This window comes from Sphaeramia orbicularis, chromosome 8 (genome assembly GCF_902148855.1).
Source record: "Sphaeramia orbicularis chromosome 8, fSphaOr1.1, whole genome shotgun sequence".
Lineage (NCBI taxonomy): Eukaryota > Metazoa > Chordata > Actinopteri > Kurtiformes > Apogonidae > Sphaeramia > Sphaeramia orbicularis.
Genome location: NC_043964.1, coordinates 39,293,329 through 39,309,890, shown reverse-complemented (window position 1 = coordinate 39,309,890; position 16,562 = coordinate 39,293,329). Strand labels below are relative to the sequence as shown.

The 16,562-nt window shown below is 38.1% G+C and overlaps 2 protein-coding genes across 2 annotated transcripts; one reads left to right on the top strand and one right to left on the bottom strand.

Annotated features, from left to right (window-relative positions):
• Positions 1-796: 796 nt before the first annotated feature.
• Positions 797-8,244, top strand: hapstr1a (HUWE1 associated protein modifying stress responses a). The gene is made up of 5 exons (XM_030141916.1): positions 797-1,210; positions 2,301-2,381; positions 2,987-3,054; positions 3,144-3,354; positions 4,478-8,244. The coding sequence occupies exons 1-5, from the start codon at positions 1,015-1,017 to the stop codon at positions 4,789-4,791; spliced, it is 870 nt and encodes a 289-aa protein (XP_029997776.1). The 5' UTR covers positions 797-1,014; the 3' UTR covers positions 4,792-8,244.
• A 2,133-nt stretch (positions 8,245-10,377) lies between these two features.
• dctn5 (dynactin 5) lies at positions 10,378-16,224 on the bottom strand. Its single transcript, XM_030142128.1, has 6 exons — positions 16,061-16,224; positions 15,806-15,874; positions 15,562-15,680; positions 13,308-13,419; positions 11,278-11,380; positions 10,378-11,179 (listed from the first exon to the last, which is right to left on the bottom strand). The coding sequence occupies exons 1-6, from the start codon at positions 16,106-16,108 to the stop codon at positions 11,082-11,084; spliced, it is 549 nt and encodes a 182-aa protein (XP_029997988.1). The 5' UTR covers positions 16,109-16,224; the 3' UTR covers positions 10,378-11,081.
• Positions 16,225-16,562: the final 338 nt, after the last annotated feature.

The window sequence follows — 16,562 nt, the reverse complement described above, 5'->3', positions numbered from 1 at the left end:
AGAATGATGCGAGAATAAGAGCTAACATTACTGACTTACAGGTCTGTAAGATATTATCGCTGCAGAACTCGCTTGAAGTCGCTCTACTCACAACTTGATTTATTTCTTTATCAGGGGAGTGTCCATTGTGTTCCAATCAATTACAGACTACTGCCCTGTAGCTGCAATGCTGAAACCAGTCAACTGCTGAAATGACCAAGCTTCAGATATAGAGTAAATAGTCCCATCTAGTGGGACCAAACGAGACTACAAGCGGGGCTACGTTAGACGCAGTCATGTTTTTCGTATCACACATTAGGTGCAGACTAATATTCAATAAAACGTTTTAGTCCAGCAACTCACAGAAAACTTTTTAAGTAGCAAGATGATTCAGCGACATATTCTGATACTATATCCATGTAGCCTTTTAGAGTATTCATGGGTGTGCACAATTAATTTGCTGAAATAGATAATAGTTTAGGCCCAATATCATGAGCACAGTTCAGTCCAGAAGTTTCAATATTATATTATATTATATTATTTAATATTATATTATATTATATTATATTATATTATATTATATTATATTATATTATTTAATATTATATGTAGTTTTAATGATAAAGACACACTCTCGTGCAAGCTTTAGTTATGTGGAATTTTGACTGAGGTTCTTTTGTGTCAATTCTGTGATGGACATGTCAGAAACACAACTGAATTCTGCGAAAAATGATCCAGCCCGCCCCACCGTGCGCATTCAGCCAATCACTATTGAGATTGAGTGCTATAGGCGGGTTATCACACACAACAGGCTAGTGTGTGTTGTATATATCCCGACGTCGGCAACTAAGAAAATAGTTAGCTAAGCTTATCTTCACAGATGGTGGTAATACGGAGCAACGATATTTTTATAGTCCGAAATAGTGTAAACGGTAACAGTATTCATGAATTTTCTTACTTAGTATTTGAGAACGTGTCCAAATATTCGTATTTTTAAACATTACAAGTCTCCTCTCCCCGAATTTTGTACATTAAATGGAGGAGAAGAAGGAAGACGGAGACTCGGAGATACAGGAACACGGACCCGAACACTGGTTCTCAAAATGGGAGCGGCAGTGTTTGGCCGAAGCGGAGCAGAGGGAGCCGAGCGAGGAGGAGGCCGACAACGACCAGGATAAACTGTGGCATTTGTTCCAAAACTCCGCTACTGCCGTGGCACAGTTATACAAAGGTTCATACTATCGCTTTCCGCTTGGTTGTTCGTCTGCCGTTCCTTACATTATCAGTATGCCTTTGGCTTAGTGTTAGCAACCTAGCTACGTACCAAACGTAACTGTGTACTAATCTAAGTGACATTTGCGCTAGCTCCTTAGAAAACTCGTTATCCAGTACAAGGTAACGTTTACAGCTGATTTTGCAATGCTAAATTTAGCTAGTTTGTGTTGGTTACCGAGAAAGATGAGTTATGATAACGAATTTGTTATTATAACGATATGTCAGTTTCGCTTACTACATGGACTTAACCAAACGTCATAACATAAGTGAATAAACTGAACTTAACCCGAAAAGCTTTTCATGTTAATAAGCTAGCATGTTGACACCAAGTTAGACAGCATCGGAGAGCTAACGTAACGTTAGCCAAGCTAGTTACAAAATGGCGATGGTATCAACAATCGTAGCTACGCGACATTCCCAGATGACAGTCTCTGTAAACTGTCAGTGTTTAGTTACCAAATGTCACAGCGGACATTTTGTAGCATTGCATTAAAAGTTAGTTCAGCACAGAAGTACACACTTGGGTTTAAACGCCTTCTGGGAGAGCCATTTGTTTGGAAACACGAACCCACCGTTAAAATCACAAAATGGCGAGGATATTATTGTTCGCTGTGAAAATGTTGTTTTGTTTACAATCAGCTGTTTTCAGTCATGTCAAATTCTCGTCTACATTGACAGAGCTCGACCTGGTAACTCTGGCCATATTTGACATGTTCGTTTGACATGGCTGTGCAACTTTACTGCTGAGAGGGCAGTTAAGTTGGTGTGTCGGTGCTTTCTTCTTAAACAAGCTGCTGCCAAGCTGGCTGTCTAGCACTGCTTGACTGTTATTTTTATGCCAACCCATGTCTCTGCTATAGTAGATGTAAGACAAAATGGCGAATGAAAATAATCTTCACTTCAACCCTATAATCACAAACATGCTACTTCTCTCAAATGTGTTTTCCCTTTGCCACATTAGCTGGTCTTTATGTCACAGAGCTGCTTGCTGTTGAATTATATCTCCGTGTCATGTGTAGAAACATATTTCCCTTTTCCTCCCACAGATAGAGTATGTCATCAGCAGGGCTTGTCATTGTGGGTGCCATTTCAGAATGCTGCCACAGCGGTTACCAACCTCTACAAAGGTAAGTGCTTCCTTCTTCTCCTTTTTTGTGTTTATAAGACAGATTTATTGATTTGCCACCTACTACGCGTGTACATGTTTCTGTTCTTCATTTCATCGCTACAGTCTTTTGCTGTATTTTGTTCTGGATGTAGACATGTTTTTATTGACCGGTCCATCCATTTAGTGGAAAAAGACTTGGCCATTATCACTCTTATCAGCTCAATATTGAACAGTGTCAAAGGGCTTGTAGACTTTTGTATGGTACTGAAAGGCATTTTCCGAAACAGTCCAGTCTGATACTCTTCTGTGACAATGACAGGAATTCACTAGTGAAGCAGAGCTGGTTTGTAAGAATGAGACTGGACAGAAGATTCTATGGTAGATAATGTAGTGGACCTAGTGAGTGGTTAGTACATGCCACCCTCCACCACTAACTAGATGTCAGATAAATAGCTTTCAAGCACATTTTTCAAACCTTTATATTTTGGTCTAATTTTTAAAATCCCTGATTAAAACATGTTTATATCAAAATCTATTCTGCATATATGTTCCCTATGCTTTCAAGACATTATAATGTTGATCATCATTCTTTGATTGTTTATTTTTGGTTTTCCACCATTCTAGAGAGTGTGGAGGCCCATCAGAGAAGTTTTGACCGGGGCATCCAGATAGGCCATCAGCGGCGAAATAAGGTTAGCATATTAGAGCTAAAAGTTTGAAACTAAAATGATACTATGGCTGTTCAATGGATGGAGGAATCACTCCTATGTCACTCCTACAGGACATGTTGGCTTGGGTGAAAAAGCGGCGGAGAACTATCCGCAGGGAGGATCTCATCAGCTTTCTGTGTGGCAAAGCACCACCACACAGGAGTAGCAGGACCAACACACGCCTGGCCATGGTGGCCCCCAGCCGAGCAAATTCACCAGCAGAGACTGGATCCTCTGTGGAAGCAGACCTCCAGCCCTTCAGGGAGGCCATCGCCTTGCATGGTAAGCAAGCACCTTTCACATTTCTGCTCCCTAATCAAAAACTTAATGTACTAACCAGGACTCAGACACATTGGTACTGCATTGAGGACCAGTGCTTTATATCTTCTGTTGTGTGTAATTGGTTGAGAATTGAGTTTGATAAAGTAAAAATTTGAACAAATAAAAATATTGTTGAAGACCTTTATGGGATTTGCAGTTTCCCATGTTTAGTTTAAAGCAGTGGCTACACTGTGTATGTCAACACACTTGTCTTTCTGTGATCGTACTCTGCTACATGTGGCAGAGAGATAAGGCTCTGTTATGCACGGGTGTGGAGGCATTGGCCAATGGTGGAAGAGGGCCTCACATGGATGGCCCCTCCTGTGTGTGTGTGTGTGTGTGTGTGTTGTGAGAGAAAATGTCTTGTTAAACCAAATGGCATGTAGGTTTTCATTGGGCTGGCTTTCAGATATGTAGACAGGTGCCACTCTAAGCAGTTACATCACAGCATGCTGGTGTCCTTGGTGCAACTGAATATGTAGCAATTTATCTGTATGTCCTCAGATTTTTGAAGAGGCCGTTTCAGGGTACTGCAGAGGGTTAGATGGGTGATGTTTGGCATTTACTGGTGTAAGTTACAGAAAGGGCAAGTTTAGTATGTGTCAAGAGGTTTCAGTGGCTATCTTGGTAATCAGATACCATCACATTTTACTGTTGGCGTTTGATAGACTTCACTTTAATTAAAAAAATAAATAAATAAATAAAAACATTTAACATTACTGACAATTGCAGTCTTGACTTTGTTAGAGAATCAGTTCTGAAGACTTTAGTTTTTCCACACAGTAACAATATATTTAACAAATAAATGTAGGTAAGCCAGTTGGTATGTTGTGAGGGCATGTGAAAGTAACTCATTTTAGGAGGCAGAAATCCATGTTATTCTGTAACACTGACTGTCTTATGATGTGCTGACACACCAGATATGGATTTAATAGTCAGATGTTTTTGTACACCAGCTCCACTCCACTAATAGTTTTTCCAAAACGTATATTTTTTCATGTTAACCAAGGCTTATGTGTCTAGTTTTTTCTCTCCATCATCTGCCTTCTCTTTACTGACCTGTTTGTTCCTCCTTCCTCCTCAGGTCTAAGCGGAGCCATGGCAAGTATCAGTGTGCGCTCTGGTGCTCCAGGTTCTCCCACACATGTGAGCGGGAGTAGCAGTAATGGAGGTGGAACTGGTGGAGGTGGTTCCTCAGGCTCTGGACCGGTGTGCCGCACCAGACGTAACGGGCTCCAAGACGTTGACCTGAACACTTTCATCTCAGAGGAGATGGCACTGCATCTGGACTCTACAGGCTCCGCCTCTGCTGGAGGAGGAACCAGGAAACGAAACTCCACCCAATGTAGTGATGTCATCACAGACTCCCCTACTCATAAACGCAACAGGATGATCTGATCTGCTGCCTGCCTATGTGTGTAAAGGGGGTGGGGGAGTCTTTAAAGCCAAGGCTAGGAAAGGGGATTGATGGGCTTATGCAGGACATGTGGGCAGATGAACGGACCGACAGCCGCTCACATTCTGGGCTCCACAAAAGAATCTTGGCTGAAGATAAAAACACGGACTGGAGGCTCTCAGTTCAGTCTTGAAAATGTTGGGTGATTTCTTTTCCTTGTCTTCTTTCCTGACGCTTTTACTACAAATCATTGAAGAGCAATCAGAACTCTTTGAGTGCTTGTGTGTTTGTGTGTGACCGTTTTAGTGGACTGGATGGCATCACACATCCCTCAGCCGTCACTTCCTTGGAAAGGAGACAACGAAGGAAGTCACCAACTCATTCTGGGAGGCAGACAGTTCTCAAAGGGGTAAAAATGCACTGTGCTGCTTTAAAAGTAAAAAAAAAAAAAAATAGCCACTTGATCTTTAACACATTTGTGCCCTTTTCCTCCCTTAATCTCACTCATCCACACCCACCACCTTAATATGGAAGTGAGGGCCATGATCAAACTGTCTCACTCAGCGAATCGAGTTGCTCGCCAGATGTTGGAACAGAGACTCACCTTCACAACACACAGCCCATCTGATCTTTTTGTTACTTTGTCATTGCAGTTCTTAGTTGACGTTCCTGTCGGTGTTGGAACTAGATCACCCAAGATTGATCTATCTGCCGCTTGTAACCAGTTTCACTTCTGGCTACTACAGTAATAGCATGGCGACTGATGTGTGGGCACTTAGACCTAATTCTCTGCTAGAACAGTGGCTCGTTTTGGTTCAACCAGTCGCGCCTCTTTGTGTTTGTTTTTGGTTTTTATTTTACACCCACCAGTGTTAAAAGAATAGGTTCATTGCCACCGTTTTCAGCAGTGACAGCCAAGTTAATATTGAGTTCTTTCTCCACTTTCTTATTTTTTTGTCTTATGTTGAGGATAATGAAAAGGAAATAATTTTTTGTTTGTGCGTTCTGCTTCTCTGATGGCCCATTTTCTGACTGCCGCGCCTTCTCCCTCATTTCCCTCGTCTTACCCCGAAAGCAGCTGCTCTTTTTATGTGATCATGTAATTATTCTGATAAGTTGCAATAAGGATTTTTGGCACTTAGCTTTCACCTCCAAGTCATGCAAACAAATCAGCTCTTCCATTAAATCCAGTTGTAGCCTTGTCTAGCCCCAAAAGGGGGTGGGAATTGATACAATTTTATTGATAACAGTGTCCTTATCAATTCTGCTTTTTGGCAAAATTCTTAATGGATTGTCTGATTTTAAAAGGATCAGATGATTCAGTTCCCATCCCCGGCCCTCAACAGGCCCATTTGTTGCACACGTTACTTACAGGTGGTGCTCAGAGGAAATCACTTGACTCAAAATGGAGTTTCTCTTACAGACCTTGGATCAAACAAGTCGTCTTCATCGAGCTGAATTCAGACACAGCATCCTTCCCTGTGTCACTAATGATTTAAGTTATTAGAAGATAATCGGTGCTGTAAAGAAAGAAATCAGAAAGTTAACGTTTCTCAGCAGACCCAAAAAATGCGACAACCAGCGAAGCCAATTCACCGCATGGTTTGGCTACGCTGTCAGTTTGGGAGTTGGGACACAGTTTACTTTTTGTATAAGGGGTGTGTGCATTAATATGACATGGATGTGCTTGATTTTTACTTGGTACAGGATGATGCAACTCGGGGCTTGTTCAACTCTTGAAATGGTAGTTGCCTTCCATCAGTCTTTAAGGGAGCAGAGTGGGAGACACTGATATCACGAGTCAGATATTTGGGTAAATGTAGTCTTTGTAGAGTGATGTGAGCTGGTACTGTACCACTGTCTGTCTTATTTGGAGTTATTATTAACACAATGATTATTGGAGTTCAATCTGAGGTCTTATTTCAGTTTGTGTGGTTGTAATCAACTCAATTGTGTAACAGAATATGCTTTCATTCAGCATAGAAACCTAACAAAGTGTAAGCACTAAAAGAGCTTGACTTGTCTAATTGGTCAACGCGTTATAAATATTTCCATAGATGCTCTGCAGTAGTATCAGTACAGTGAGTTGTCAGACCTTCAGCTTACTACCTGTAATGCCCACCGTAGCTGACTTGTGACACGTCAGTGTTCCCTTCTCTTTTTTTCCTCTTTTTGTTTTTTGTCAAGTCGTTCACTCCCCTTTCACAACCTGACAAGTTTTCCCTTTTAGTTGTTTAAAGCATGCCAGTTTTTAACTTCTGTTACATTTTGGTCACAGATTTCATTTAGGTTGGCTTTTATATTATTCATACATGATTGCTGGTTAGTCAATGAAAGAAAGTAATCATACTTTTGTTTATTCTGTCATAATGAAGACTTTCTGTGTTTTGGAGTTTGTTCTTGCATACAAGTGAAACCACTTAATGAGACTGAAAAAATGCACGCTTCATTTGAAGAACAGAGATTTGATTTGCCTTCAGAATACCTCTGGTAATTGTAAGACGGACATCAAATAATTCAGTCATTTGGGTGTTATTTTTTTGTTGCAAAGGTGAATAATCTCTTGCTAAATGTGAGTAGCTTCAGTTCTTGCACAGTTACGACAATGTAAGATAGGAAGGATCCAGGTTTCTTGGACAGGAACTTCTCCATTGCAGTTTATTCTATTGGATCTAAGCCTTGCAGGGGGTTCATGGCGGATTATGATGTTTGGGGTTGACAGAGGATTGGAGTCGACGTGAATCATGAGGACCGGCCAGAAAGCCTGTCCACACACTCCTCATTAAATCAGAGGAATGCATTTAGAATATTTTAGTGTTTTTTCTTTCTCCAGACACTTTGCTCACTGTTTAGTGTCTAACACTCCAAATTGACATTAGTAGCATTCCTGACTGAAACCAAATGGTGTATCTAACTACAACTTAGTAGCTATAACCCTGCTGCGTTTCAATGAAAGAAGAATGTGTATGTTAAAGGGAAGATTAAGTCAAGTGTCTGCAAGAAGAATGAACTAAAATCCAACTGTCAAAGGACAATTTCTCTTAAGCTCCATTAAAGACTTGCCCACAACTTTGTGGTGTCAAAGTTTTTGTTTTCTCTGTTTTTGTTTTTTCCTTTTGCTGACATGAAGCCTTGATAGCACAGAGCAGGATTGTGCCATCTGTCCAATACCACTGTTCAACCTGCAACAGCGGTGACCCCCACTGATTGGTTCTGATAGAGGGTCGCTACTTGTTTTTCTTTTCTCTGAGCCAGTCACCGGCCTTCATCCACATTGTTTCAAAAGGCTGACTCATGCCACGTGTCTCTGGAGCCAACACTATTATCAGCTGTTTCTTGAATACTTATTTGTTTAAAAAGTAATAAATGGCTAATCTATATACTTAACATTTAATTGTTGGTATGATATATGTGGTTCACAATGTAAAAGAAATAAAACCATTGAGTTGCAATTGGATGGACTATGTTTCATTAAAAAATGAAAATGTGGACTTTGTTTTTATTCCATGGCTTTGGAGTTTGCAGAATGTGTTGACACACTGACTTTACAACTACTGCTTACATGGATCAGGTTATAGTTGAGTACATTTAACTGTGTTTTATGTATACGTCTCAGACGGTTTGATGTAGTGTAGGTATCACAACATTTACTGGCTCTCCTCCAGACCACAAGGTGGTGCTAGAGGAAAGCTTTAGAGGGATTCACTGTAACTACATGTCAAGTTTTAACCCTCTATCTTTTCAAGTTTAGGTCTAAAGATTTCACATGAAAACTTGCCATGAGTTTTGGTGACCAGCAAAAATGACAACTCAGACCTCACGTAAAAAAAAAAAAAAAAAAGACAAAGGTTATTGCAGGGTAGTGGCAGAAAGGAAAAAGTACCTGAGAATAAATAAATCTGAGCTGCTTATAGATTTTACTGAACCCTTTCATGCATAGTGGCCACTACAGTGGACAGTTGTTCTCTTGTACATTCATAGATTTTGTTTTAGTTCCATATCAGCGAACACAGTGGACACTCACTCTGCAAAAATCTAACTCTGACCAAGTGTATTTTTCTCATTTCTCATCCAAATATCTCATCACACTTAAAATAAGACATAATCGCCTACAGAGTAACTTTTCAGTGAGATATAAGAACTGATTGTTAGACAATAGATCTGGAAAATCTTATTTCAAGTAATCTTACCAAGATAAATTTTTACTTGGCATTTTTTTTTTTTTTTTTTGCTTGAATTCAACAAAAAAAATCTTCCTTTTCAGGTGATTCTGTCTTATTTTAAGTGTGATGAGATATTTTGACTAGAAATGAGAAAAATAAACTTGGTAATATCTGGATTTTTGCAGTGCATGCACCATCCCATACACTGCAATTCATACCATTACTGTAACTTTACTGTTCTTCATAAACCTGATCTGCACTTACATGTTTGAGTGTAAATCAATTGCTTGTTATTGTTATTAAACTGTAATTAACAGTTGTTTTTTTTTAAGAAATTTGATTAAGGCCCTCATAATTCATGCATGAAAGGGTTAATGTATACAGTGAATAATTAAACTCTTCAAATACAACACACTGTTAAGTTTTCAACTACAAAAAGCAGTGTGTAGTTTGGCTCACATACATCTAGGACCAGGGAGTTAAAGTTGTGCTGGTTCAGGGGTCACATTCAGCCCATTATGACCTCAAGTGGGCTGGACTTGTAAAATAATAACACAATAACATATAAATAATGTCAACTCCAAACATCTGTCTATCTTTTAAAATTACATTATGAAAACATGTTATAAACTATCCTTTAAAAAAAAAAAAAGAAAGTGAATTACATGAACCACCTGAAATATTCTTTAGAAAAATAAGTTCAGTTTAACAATATTGTGCCTCAGCTTCTCATTTACACATACTTTACAACTTACAGATCACAGTGGATCTACAAATGCACAAAACATTTAGTAACAGGCAAAATATTATTAAAATTGCACTTACTTCTCTTAAGACATTACAGATTATTCACATTTTATTGTGAACAGATCATGCACTTTTACTTTTTACACTAAAACAAAGACAAAAATTTGAAGCTATTCAGTCATTAGTCATTATTTATAGGTTATTATGATAATATTTTACAAGTCCGACTCAGTTGAAATCGATCTGGTGTATGAGGACCCTGAACTAAAATGATTTCAACACCCTTGACTGTTGATATCATTAGTGTAACTTCAGTTGCTCCAACATTAACACGCTGTGACCAAAACTTATTAGTATTAATGATCTAATGTCAATATGTGAGTGAGCAGCTAGAGGAACCAAACCTGGACTATTATTCAATGTTAATAGTTCTGTGCTTTTTGCAGAACTTACTTTAAATTGAGTATTTCTTCATATATCTATTGGTAATCTAAATACTGGGTAGAAGTCAGAGCCATTCTGTGGTATTTTCATAATCAGACTGACTTATGTTGGCTCTGGCTATTATAGGTGTTATTATATGAGTAAATGTTGGAAAGAAAGCCCTCATCCATCCTTCACTGGAGACAATAATATTTTGTCTGATTTGTTGTGTGAAACATTAAACTCAAAATCCACTCAGCGTTGCGTCATTTTTTATGGTAAATCAGTAAAACAACAAAGCAAACAAGCAAAAAATAAAATAACAGAATACTGTTAATTTGTCAACGATTCTTCTGCCCAAATTACCTATAGATAAATAGTGCACATGTACAGCTGTTACCTTTAAACATAACTTGTTGCTACTCTTTTGGTCCATGGTTGATATCTGGTTCAAGCTGTGTGTCCACATTTGTAAAAAAAAAAAAAAAAAAAAAAAAGAAAAAGAAAACCAAACCTTTTTTCCTTCCGTAGTCAGAGTTCTGCATAATAATCCACAGACTCTCAGACTGCATGGACCTCATTCATCAGGAAATCACAGCGGTCACAGGACGACATATTTAAAACTGAGCTTCAAGATTAGGGGTGTTCACCTGTGACTAACATAAGCAACACCTAAGGAAAATGTTATCCAATAATTACTTCTTTATGCAATTTGGAGCTGCAAACATGCAAAACCCCTTTGTACAGCTGAACTACAGATTTTATTTATGTGCTGCTGACACTTCTAAGTTGATTCATATAAGTTCTTTTGCTTGGACCTAAAAGTTTCCTTAGGACGAGAAGCTCAAGGTCTCTGTGTGGTGGAGACAGAAGATGAGCTCTCAAAGTCTGTTTCAGTCTGATGTGATCCTCAATCTGGGGCCAAGGAGCAGACCCCGTTGGAGGTTCAGGACCAGGGCTCAGATCTGGCTGAGGGGCAGGAACTTCTGGTAATAACTCTTGGTGACATCGATCATCAGGTCCTGCGTGCATTCTGGGAGCTCCCCTGAAAATAAACCTGAAAGACAGAAAAACAAACACCGATGTAAAGACCAGCTTGTTAAGTGGGAGTGCGATAAGTGCGTGTGTTGAGTGTGTTTGTGTGGTGTGGCTAACCTGGGCATCCAGAGAAAACAGTAAAAGGAGGCACTACTGTCTCAGGTGGAAGCACCGTGTTGTCTAAGATCTTACAGCAGTCCTTGAGCACACAGCGACGACCCTGCACACGGTAAAAAAACATTTAATTGTAGCCTGATGAAAGCCAAAGTCATGATATATTAACCCTTTCATGCATACTGGTCACTACAGTGGACAGCTGTTCTATAACTGTTCTCTTGTATATTCATGGATTTTGTTGTTCTTTTCATTTTTTTTTATTTTTATTTTTTATTTTTACACATATCTTTATTAAAGTTTTAAGACAGTACATATCTTTTCTGACATGAATTGGTAACATTATGTAGATCTCTCCTGAGCATAAACCCCCAGAATCACAAGCCCTCCCCATAGTTTTCACACAATTTATCACTAAATTCATGTTTCTGTGCGTCAAAAATTAAACATGTGGTGTCCAGCAGAGTGGACAGTTTTACAACTTAATAAAAAATAGGTTCATAAGAATTTTTGTTTTTCATTTTTTTTTTTTTTTTTATGTATTTTGGAATTTTTTTAGAATTATTTTTATTTTATTTATTTGTTTTTCAGAAGAAATGTTTCAATCGCGTTTTTTTCATGCGTAAAGAGGAATAAAAACACTCAGGAAAAAATTTTGATTAAGGTTCTCAGAATTCATGCATAAAAGGGTTAATATTTCCAAAAACATATCAGCATTCAGACACAAATGGCCTTCCAATCATGCATCCCATAATGATTTAAGAAGATTCTGAGGTAAGTACATTTTTGTAGAATGCTTACAAAAGTGAATGTTAAGACCAGAGCACCAAAACATTAACTTTCGTAACCAGGCCTTAAAAAAAACACACACACACACAAAAAGTAACAACACATGTTCTTCTGTGCACCGTGTTTGCATTTCTGCAGCACAATTCAATATGTTTCCAACACTGGAAAATTTGTCCAAGACAAAAATGTCTTGGAAAAAACTTGAACTCGAAATGCACGTCTGAAATTATTGACTCCCCAACACACACGAATGGAGGCTGGCAGAAACACTGATTTAGGATTAAGACTGAATAAGAACACAATAAAATATTTTCCCTGTTGCCTAGTGGAGGAGGTGATATGGCCAGACCCTAACAGAATGCAGACAAGCCATTTCTTACAAAAACTACTTTGTGTTTATCACTGCACTGGAATTACTGCACTGTAATGATCTGCCTTCTATGAGCTGATGATAAATAATTATACAAAAACACTTCTTTATATTTTCTGTCGTAAAAATCAAAAATAGCAAAAAATTTATTTGTTTCAATAGAAGAAGGAAACATATTAATTCATTTTCAGAACCGCTTTGTCCTCAAGAGGGTTGTGGGGGTGCTGGAGCCTATCCCAGTTACTTATGGGCAGAAGAGGGGTACACCCTGGACATGTCGTCAGGGCTGACATATAGAGACAACCAATCACTCTCATATTCACACCTATGAGCAATTTAGATTAACCAATTAACCTATCAGTGCATGTCTTTGGATGGTGGGAGGAAGTCAGAGTACCCTGAGAGAACCCACGCAAACACGGGGAGAACATGCAAACTCCACACAGAAAGGTCCCACCATCAGCTGGTGTTGGAATCAAACCCAGGACCTTCTTGCTGTGGGGCAACAGTGCTAAAACAGATATGTGTTGCCATATTATTAGGTTTATGTCTAAAGCTTTGACACAACCATTTGTCAAAATGTTTGCAAGCAGTCACTTAAATCTGTGCATTTATTCAGCTCCTATCACAACAGTAACACCACACTTATTTTGCTATTCAATATTTCTTTTCATAATCATGTTCAGGTTGTCTGAGTCTACTCTGGCTATGAGCAGTCTTCTACTTGTGCTGCAGTGAGTTGGTGTGAATATGACTATCATGTGACTATTAGACCACAGGCAAAAGGAGACACTACTTCAGTGTGTGTTAAAACATGGTTGCAGTGTTTTGAGGGAAACAAAATGGATTATGTGTGTAGTTCTGTGCAACTCACTATGACACAGTTCTTGCCGATGTGGACGTATGAACCAATCTGTGCTGCATTGACCACACAGTCCTCCTCGATGAAGACATGGTCACCAATGTGCAGAGGGAAGAATGCCACTCTGTGGAGCAACAGGGAAGGTGGAAAAGAACAAAATTTGAGACTTTTATTAAATGGGCAAATGGCAGCCTTTACATCTACTTGCTTTTTGAACAGGTACACTAAAATTATACACAGCCCTGCAAGAAAAAAAACAAAAAAGAAACACCCCAGATTAGTAAACTGGTAAAGGCAGTGATTAATATGTTTCAGCTACAACAACTTCTTTTACTCTGATGCAGTGAGTAGTTCCTCATTTCTTAAACAACCATCAGTTTGTAAGAGAGCATAAAGACTGAACTGTGTTTCAATGGCTAAAGATCATGTGATCTGATGAGTCCAGATTGACCCTGTTCCAGACTGATGGTCGCATCAGGGTGAGAAGAGAGGTGGATGAAGTATTACCCATCGTGCCTAGTGCCTATAGTATAAGCCTGTGGGGTTAGTGCTATGATCTGGGGCTGATTCAGGTGGTCAGGTCTAGGTTCAGCAACATTATGAAAAAAATGATGGGAATAAATGCTGTGATGTTACATAAACTTACGAAATGATGTCACAGCAAATGCACATTGTAATCCAAGATAAAGTCTGACAAAATATTAGAATGGGGAACATTTTGGGGCAAGCTGTGCAATGTACCTTCCACATGACAACAAAACAACTCGTGACACATATTTTTTAGTGCAATCAAATCAAAGGCTTTTCAAATATGTTCTGGCACACTGGCAGTAAAAAAAGCCTTCAACTAATCTGATTACTGAATAGAAGTAAATATTCTTTTTATTCTCTGTTTTTAACCCTTTCATGCATAGTGGTCACTACAGTGGACAGCTATTCTACACCTGTTCTCTTGCATTTTCATGGGTTTTGTTGTTTTAGTTGCAGATCAGCCAACACAGTGGACGCTTATGCACCATCACATACACTGCAGTTCATACCATTACTGTAACTTTGCTGTTCTTTTTTTTTTAATCAATTTTTTATTTATTTTCATTGTGTATCTCCAAAAGTACAATATAAAAAATAAATAAATTCACATTTTATGATACAAGATTTTGTGACACACAAAGTGTACCCCCCCTTCCCCCCCAGATCCAATGGTGACCCCATACCAACCCAAGTAACTTTGTTGTTCTTGATAAGCCTGACATGCAGTGACATGTTTGAGTGTAAATCAATTGCTAATAAAAATTGCGAAAATAATAAAAACATGATATTAGCTGCATTTTTAAAAAAAAATCATTTCATAGTTTTCCTACAGTATAACACTAACTGATATTGTCTTTTAAATACATGTTTCTTTGCTTCAAAATTTAAACACATGGTGTCCAGCTGAGTGGACATTTTTGAAACTCTATTAAAAAAAAAAAAAGGCTTATTAAAAAAAAATCAGTTGCATTGTTTTTTAATGCCTAAAGAGGAATAAAAACACTCAGGGAAAAAATCTTGACTAAGGTTCTCATAATTCATGCATTAAAGGGTTAAGATGGTATTGCTGCATTACTACAACTCAAGTTAAAAGTTTCTGTATCTCCATTTGTGGAGTAAAACTGTGGAACAAACCGTGTGTGGAGATAAAACAAATATTGAATATAATTCAGTTTAAAAAAAGATATAAAGAATTGATTCTTGAGAGGTACAGTATTTAATAATGACAATGATGCCTGTTTGTTTTGTTTGTGTATGATAGTGTACAGTTAAATCTGCTGTAATTATTGGAGAAAATGTTCGATTTGTTGAGTCTGTTTGTATGACCATACTGACACGAATATAATGTTGTGGATAATCCAGTTACTGTATTATGGATTGCTGTGGTACAATGTTAAAATTAGGGCAATAGTATAGGTTAATTGCTGTATAAAGTTAATAAAAAGGGTGTAAAAGGTCTGAGGGGTAGGATTAAATAAGTTTACACTTCTTCATACTCCTTTTCGACCATGCAAAAGTCAGACTTGTATGTGCTTAAAGATAGATTCTGTCCATTTAAATGTTATTTTGTTCATGTCTTAATTTGCTTTGTTTTGTTTTATTTTCTTTGCATGTTCGAAATAAAAAATAAAATTAAAATAAAATAAATAAATAGCACGTCTTTATGAATGCTCGTCTAATATATTCAACTTAATATACGTGTATCTTGTTTGCCATGGGAAGAAACAGGCTTTACCCTTTGCTGAATTTCTTGAAAGGTGGTCGGATGACACTCCGGCTCTTCACAACACAGTGTCTGCCCACCCTAACATTAGCCAGATCCCCTCGGATAATGCAGTCATTCATGACGATCGTCTGAACAAGATAAAACATTCACATAATCCATTTACAGCCACATAGTACACAGTAATAACACTAAATCAGTCCAAAGGGGAAAATACTGTTTAGCTAATCTGGTCCCAGTGATGGGTTTTCCTTACTTTGCCGTTCAGGACGATGTTTTGACTCCCACATAGCACTGACTGTCTGCTCACTTTGTTGCCCGAAGCCTAAAATAAAATAAAATAAAAAGTACAGGTTATTATTTTCTGATACAATCTTTGCATTTTTGTAGACTGTCTGTCTAAACTGAGTAAAAATAACCCAACGCCCAACGCCCCGTTTAGCTTCAGCTATCAGTTAGCCAAATAGCAAAGGACTGAGCAGCTACAACATCTTCAAACCAAACATATTACCGTTTCGATATACTCCGCTTTGTTGTACAATATTTCAGACAACTCCATAGCTGGATATACTGTAAAATAATTAAGACTATGCTGATTATTTGATGCTAACACCTAACGCATCTATTTGCTCTGCTGTCAGCCGTCTCCGCTTCTGTGGTGCTAATGAATGGTTTTCAAGACGTAACTAGTTGAGTACAAAATCATCATCATGTCTTTCGTAAAGCCAGTCAAACGAAACACAAGAAATACAACAAACAGCATTTGCTATACTTGGAATATATCACATATAGCGTTTAGTGTGTGATTATTTTTATTAGTTATGAAACTCCAGCAGCTCAATTATGAAACTAATCAGGAATGATAATCTGAGATCTACTACTTTTGTCTCGTTGGCGCTTCAGTTCACATTTTTTAATAAACATTTTGAGGTTTATAAACTTTTTCTTATACATATTTATTCTATTTTTAGTAAATAATTCTACATTAAGTAAATTATTTAAAATACCATAGA

What these genes read in the sequence shown, in the direction of transcription:
- dctn5 (XM_030142128.1), bottom strand. Translation starts at nt 16,108, where the DNA reads ATGGAGTTGTCTGAAATATTGTACAACAAAGCGGAGTATATCGAAACG. An exon ending in ACATCGTCCTGAACGGCAAA is followed by an intron (nt 15,681 to 15,805) that starts GTAAGGAAAACC and finishes TATCTTGTTCAG; the next exon opens with ACGATCGTCATGAATGACTG. An exon ending in TGTTTTCTCTGGATGCCCAG is followed by an intron (nt 11,180 to 11,277) that starts GTTAGCCACACC and finishes TCTGTCTTTCAG; the next exon opens with GTTTATTTTCAGGGGAGCTC.
- hapstr1a (XM_030141916.1), top strand. Translation starts at nt 1,015, where the DNA reads ATGGAGGAGAAGAAGGAAGACGGAGACTCGGAGATACAGGAACACGGA. An exon ending in GGTTACCAACCTCTACAAAG is followed by an intron (nt 2,382 to 2,986) that starts GTAAGTGCTTCC and finishes CCACCATTCTAG; the next exon opens with AGAGTGTGGAGGCCCATCAG. An exon ending in GGAGGCCATCGCCTTGCATG is followed by an intron (nt 3,355 to 4,477) that starts GTAAGCAAGCAC and finishes CTTCCTCCTCAG; the next exon opens with GTCTAAGCGGAGCCATGGCA.